The sequence below is a fragment of the Epinephelus moara genome, chromosome 13 (assembly GCF_006386435.1).
Source record: "Epinephelus moara isolate mb chromosome 13, YSFRI_EMoa_1.0, whole genome shotgun sequence".
Taxonomy (NCBI): Eukaryota; Metazoa; Chordata; class Actinopteri; order Perciformes; family Serranidae; genus Epinephelus; species Epinephelus moara.
Genome location: NC_065518.1, coordinates 7,996,345 through 8,002,501, shown reverse-complemented (window position 1 = coordinate 8,002,501; position 6,157 = coordinate 7,996,345). Strand labels below are relative to the sequence as shown.

The window sequence follows — 6,157 nt, the reverse complement described above, 5'->3', positions numbered from 1 at the left end:
CATAGTATAGTATGTCGTCCAAAACCATGAAAAAGTCATAGTATAGCATGTCGTCCAAATTCATGGATCATAATCTTCAGCATGTAACTTAATAGAGTTAATTTATAAGTTGTCATTTATAACCTGACAGATGTTAGTTTGGGGGACACAGATTGATGCAAATTTAATTATTTTAAATGTATGCTACTGAAATGGACTGTGGGTGATTAAACATCCTCCACATAACTACACCTACTAAACTATGCATTCGGTCAGTCAGTTCATTTTCGTCTATCTGAATTATGTTGCACTGATACAGTAACCTGGGAGTTATCACAAAGTAAGTCTATTCAGTTGTGCTATCTTTCAATCAAAGTATAATAAATGTAAATTAAAGTGTGTTGTCAATATAGCAGGTTGGAGCTCTAAGAGAGAATGAGGTTTTAAAATGTATCGAAAGGGTCATGGAAAAAGGTTGTTATGGGTATTAAAGTTAACTTTAAGATTCCTGCACATACCATGGAGCTTTTTTCCCTGCTTTCTGTTACAATAGTTTCCATACCTTGACATTATGAAGAAAGAAAGCTTAAAAGGAGATCTAAACATTAAACTAAAGTCCGACATGTGGTTTCAGGGCCACTATATACAACCTATGGGCCAACAATGTCCAACACCAGGCTGCACCTCAGCCCCAGAAAACCTGAGGCCTGTACTACCAAGCAGGATTTGAGTTAGCAAGGTAACTTCAGGGTTTAGCTCTGGGTTTTCAGTACTACAAAGCTGGTTCTCTTTTTACCGGGATAAATCACCATGGTAACTGATGCTGAACAGCTAACCTGATCACAACCTGTCAACACCCGACCTCTGACCAGTCACATCACTGAAGGAACAAGTATCCATGGACGAAAGTCTAAGAATGTTCAAAACATACTCTATACTACTGTCACATACAGCCTGGTGACACCTCCAAATAATTTAAGTCTCGGCCTACGGTGAATTTTTGGATAGTGTTTTCAACGCGCTCGTGGCTGGATAGGAAAACCCAGAGTTGACTGAACTAGTTGATAACCACATTTGTAGTACCTGATATCCGGATGGTCGATGTTAGGGTTAGTCAAACCAGATAACAACAAGATATCCTGGGTAAGTTGAGCAGGCTTCTTAGTACAGGCCTCTGGTCATTTAATCAAACATCACTTTTCTTGTCTCTCTGACTCGGGATCACTTACAGGTTTTTTGTTCTTCCGGTTGCGCTCTGCTTTGACCAAGGTGCTGATCACAGCTACCATCACGGTGATGGTGATAATGAGGACCGATGCGGTCTCAGCGATGCACAGATGGCCGTCCAGCGACACCAGGTAGGTCCCGACCTGCTGAGCAGGAGCACGACAAATGATGTCCTTGTAGTCGTCCACGTGCAGATGGCGAACACGACGGATCTTGTCGAAGACGCGCTGCAGCTCGCAGTCACAGGTCCAGCGGTTGAGGGCCATCTGAAGGTGGGTGGTGGTGGTCTGGAGCTGCAGGAAGGTCTTGAACCTGATGTGCTCCAGCTGGTTTCCACGGAGACCGAGCAGAGTGAGACTCCGCAGAGGAGCCAGAGCTTCGGTCTCGATCACTGAGATGTTGTTGTGGCTGAGCAGCAGCACCTCCAGGCTCTGCTGGCGGCTCAACAAACCATCTTTGAGCACGTTCAGCCTGTTCCCTTCCAGGTTGAGGACGCTCAGTCGTGACAGGCTGCTGAGAGCCCCGACGTCGATCGCCTGGATACGGTTGTAGCTGAGGTCCAGTTTCCTCAGGTTTTCAAAGTCACCCAGTGAGGTGGAGTCCAGGTGCAGCAGCAGGTTGTGGTGCAGCTGGAGCTCCTTGAGGGAGGACAGACTCTGGGAGAAGTGCTGAGGGAGCCAACGCAGACGGTTATAACTCAAGTCCAGCCTCTCCAGAAACTGCAGCGAGGACAGAGACTGGAACAGGACAGAAATCAGACATCACTGTGACCAGCTGATCAGAAACTGTGGTGAAATGTAAGTTTATTACACAGACTATGAAATGCAGCCTACTAATTTTGAGGTAATTGTACTTTATTGTATCTGTATATTATTATTCTACGCTACTTTATACTTCTAATTTCAGAGGGAAATATTGTGCTTTTTACTCCACAGAGCAGAAACAATCAATCTGTCAGTGGAGCAAAACAATCAGCAACAATTTTGATAATGAATCAATCCTGTTTATCATTCCAGGGTCTCTGCTGGTACTCCACAAGTCTTAAAATGTCTACGAATTTTATAAATATTAGTTCTTAAATGTCATTAAATAGTCTTACATTTGAAACTGTGAATTCTTAATTGCTACAAACATTTGATCTAATTTATTTATCCATGTTTTAAAATCATTTTTTTTAAGTGAGTCAAGCTCTTCTGAGTGAAAGTCCTGTCTTTTTACTTCCTACTTGTACTGACCTGTCGACTCACTGCTACTTAACCTTTAGACTTACTTGCTATCTTTGATGAAGGAAAAGATGATCTGTTCAAAAATCAGCCTTAAATTGGTTTTAAAATCATCTTGAAAGGTCATATAAGGCATTAAATTTAAGTGTCAGACACCCTGTCATTCATGGAGCCAAACTGACATTTATTATTTCCTTGTTTAAGCTTCTTAGTTTTTTAATTTTGATGATTTGTGGCTTTGGACTCCTGATCAGGCAAAATGAGCAAAATGACCACATCACATCAATCCTGGCCTCCCTGCACTGGTTTCCTGCTGCTTTTTATTGCCCTGTGTTCCCTCTCGCACCCTGAGATCCTCAGATGCATCTTTTCTTGTTGTTCTGAGGTCCAGATTAATTCACAAAGGTGACAGAGCCTTTACAGTCAGAGCTCCTCAACTTTGGGATGAGCTACCTGAGGAGATCAGGGCCGCAAATTCAGTCTCATTTTATAAATCACTTCTGAAAACCTACTTGTTTGAAACAGCCTTTCGGTGATTTTAACTTCTTTATTAATGTGTGTTTTACTCTGTTATGTGTATTCTGTTTTTATTGCTTTTATCTTGTTTTATTTGCTTTGTCTTTTATTTGGTTTTGTAAAGCACATTGTAACTGTGTTTTGAAAGGTGCTGTGTAAATAAAGTTTATTATTTGTATTATTATTATTATTATTATTATTATATGCAGACGTCACTTTGGGCTCTGACAACATGCCGACTTTTTTTGTTTTGTTTTACTATTTGACATTTTATAGCCAAAATGTTTAACCGAAAAATGTATTATTGAATAAGTCAAAAATGAAAATATTCATTAGTTGCAGTTGACAGCTTTAGTTGTAATAGTTACATCTATATTGAGAGTTCACATACAAAGATCAACTGAATTACAACTGGAATATAAAACATTGTGCATTTTTATAGATTAAACTAGCTGTATATTACAGGATGATATTACCAGAAGATGTCTTTATGTTAATGTCAAGTTGTCATTATTAGGACATCCCGAACAAATGTAATGTCAACTTGTCATGACAAAGACAACTTCTGGTAATGTCACTTTGATTAATGTCAAGTTGTCGTAATCAAGACAACCCAAACAATGTCAACTTGTCATCACAAAAACCGAATGACACTTAATGACAGCAGTCATAAAGGTTTATGACATGTACATAATGTTCATGACAGGTTCATGACAGTGTCATGTCATAGTTATGACAGTGACATGTCACCCATATGTAGATACCTTCAAGTAAAGTGTTACCCAAAAATCTATTAATCGACTCCAGGCTGTTCAGAATTCAGCTGCCAGAGACGTGATCACATCACTCCAGTTTTAGCCCCTTTACACCGGCTCCCAGTATGTTTCAGAATAGATTTTAAGATTTTACTGATTACTTTAAAGGCTCTTCATGCATGGCCTCCCTCCCAACTAAATCTCTGACGTCTTAGAGCCATACACACCAGGACGTACTTTGAGGCCTTTTGATTTTTAAAGAGGTCTGGCTGAAAACCAAAGGGGACAGAGCGTTTGCTGTCAGGGCCCCGAGGCTGTAGAACAATCTCTTCTTAAAACATACTTTTATCTGAGAGCCTTTCCTAATTTTACTGAGTTCTAAGTTCATTTTAATTCATTTATTTTCTCAGTTTTTATACACTTAAGTGTTTTTATCAGTTCTTAAAAGTTATTTTCATTTTTTTGTTTTAATTATTGACACGTAAAGCACTTTGTAACTCTGTTTTGAAAAGCGCTTTATGAATATTATTATTATATTATCTCAAGAAAATGTGCAGAATTTGCGCACCATATAAGGAGCACTGAATGTTCAGCCAAAAACAAAAGGTTTTATCTTCTTTGTTAACTAAACACAAAATGCCAGATTATTTTCAAATGCAGGATTATTTTCCATACACACAAGAACCCCCCCACTGGTGACATCTAAGTTCCCACACACGCACATGCACAATCTGCTCAGCAAGCGAGTCAGCAAGAAACAGAAACAGAGTCTGATCTGTTCTTCGGAAAGTTTTTCTCCTCTGTAGGAGACAATGTCTCCTGTGTGCCTCTCTGGGCTTCCATAGTTTATAGAGTATTATGAGTATAAATTACTTTAAAATGCTGCATAGACATAAATGCACCAATAATAATGATTAAATTACAACATATAAAGCAATGTAATAGTTAGGCCATATTTTCCTGCATGACTTATATTACTTTTGATATTTTAAGCTCATTCAGCTCAGAATACTTGTATGCTTTTACTTAAGTACACTTCAGAATGCTGTTTTTCCTTGTAGTATTATTATTTATACTACTGATCTGAGTACTGTTCCCACCTCTGGTCTAAAACAAAGTCTTAAATGCAGAATATGCACAGTAACATTGAATGCACAGTTCATATTTGTGGTACCTGTGGCTGCAGAGTCTGGATGCTGTTGTTGGACATCAGGAGGATCTTCAGTGACCACAGCCCCACAAAGGATCTGGAGTGCACCTCAGTCAGCTTGTTCCCACTCAGGTCGAGCAGCCAGGTGCCGTGTGGGACACTGACCGGGACCCGGACCAGATCACGAGACCGGCAGTCCACCAGCTCGGAGGACTCGTAGCACAGGCAGTGGCTGGGACACAGCTTAAAGCCCAGGGCTGTGTTCAGAAGAAGAAGAGGCAGCAGAGGCATCGCATCGAGCATCGTGCAGCCACTGACGGACATCTTTGTTCACATCAGAGTCAGACGCTCCTGCTGAAAGGTATGGTTACATTCTTCCTACAAACAACCTGACACTGATGTCATGTTGGTGAATTCTCTATGAGCAGACATTGAATATTCCTGATTAGAGAGGGATTATGGGCTTAAACAGATCATCATAAAACAACCTTATCTGGGGAGCAAACCTGGTCTGTTTTGGATCCTTTCCTAAAATCAGGATTTACATCTGTTGCTCTGTTTGGATACAGGGAGCTGTTTTTTTTTTTCATGATAGCATTTGATTTGTCTCAGTATTTCTGCATCGCATCACATACAGTGAGGTTATATGGAGTTCTCATGACTACATGTTTGAGTTGGTGAGGAAATCAGCAGAATAGGGTTCACACAGGCAAAATAATGAGCCTGTATAATTTTACTTATTGATTTAACCGCCATTTTGTAAGCAACAATATCTGGAAACAGCTTCTCAGATGTGAATATTTGCATGTATTTTGTCCTCTCATAAAAATATTCAAGGGTTTTTTACAATTTATCAAACAAAACAAGACGTCTGATTTGGTCAACTTGAACTATGGGAAATTCGACATCATTTTTTGACATTTTCCAGAACAAACTGGTGTTTTAAAACAGTCTGACGATGTTAGAGATGATAAGCGAACATTCAACTACAATCAAACCACACCAAAGTTCCTGAAATTTAGCTGTAATTCAGCCCAAAAGCACACAAATAACTGCTCTATTTTCCACACCAGTGCAGCTGCATCAGCACTATTCAGTTAACTCTGTAAATTATATATTTCAATAAAGAATTCATGCCGCTGATTTCCTGTCAAGTGCTCTTTGTCGCCGAGAGGACGGCTGTAAATGTCATTAAGCAGCTTAGAGAAACCAGAGGCCTGTGAAATTTAAATAATTAATTAGAAACGGTGATGGCTTCAGTTCCCTGTAGTTACATGGTTGCATCACAAATCAGGTTACGAGACAAT

At 39.7% G+C, this 6,157-nt stretch overlaps 1 protein-coding gene across 1 annotated transcript; it reads right to left on the bottom strand.

Annotated features, from left to right (window-relative positions):
• Positions 1-1,172: 1,172 nt before the first annotated feature.
• Positions 1,173-5,174, bottom strand: LOC126400222 (slit homolog 1 protein). Its single transcript, XM_050060785.1, has 2 exons — positions 4,875-5,174; positions 1,173-1,943 (listed from the first exon to the last, which is right to left on the bottom strand). Exons 1-2 carry the CDS (start codon positions 5,172-5,174, stop codon positions 1,173-1,175), a joined length of 1,071 nt encoding a protein of 356 aa, XP_049916742.1.
• Between the last annotated feature and the right edge of the window lie 983 nt (positions 5,175-6,157).

What these genes read in the sequence shown, in the direction of transcription:
- LOC126400222 (XM_050060785.1), bottom strand. Translation starts at nt 5,174, where the DNA reads ATGTCCGTCAGTGGCTGCACGATGCTCGATGCGATGCCTCTGCTGCCT. An exon ending in TCCAGACTCTGCAGCCACAG is followed by an intron (nt 1,944 to 4,874) that starts GTACCACAAATA and finishes GTCCTGTTCCAG; the next exon opens with TCTCTGTCCTCGCTGCAGTT.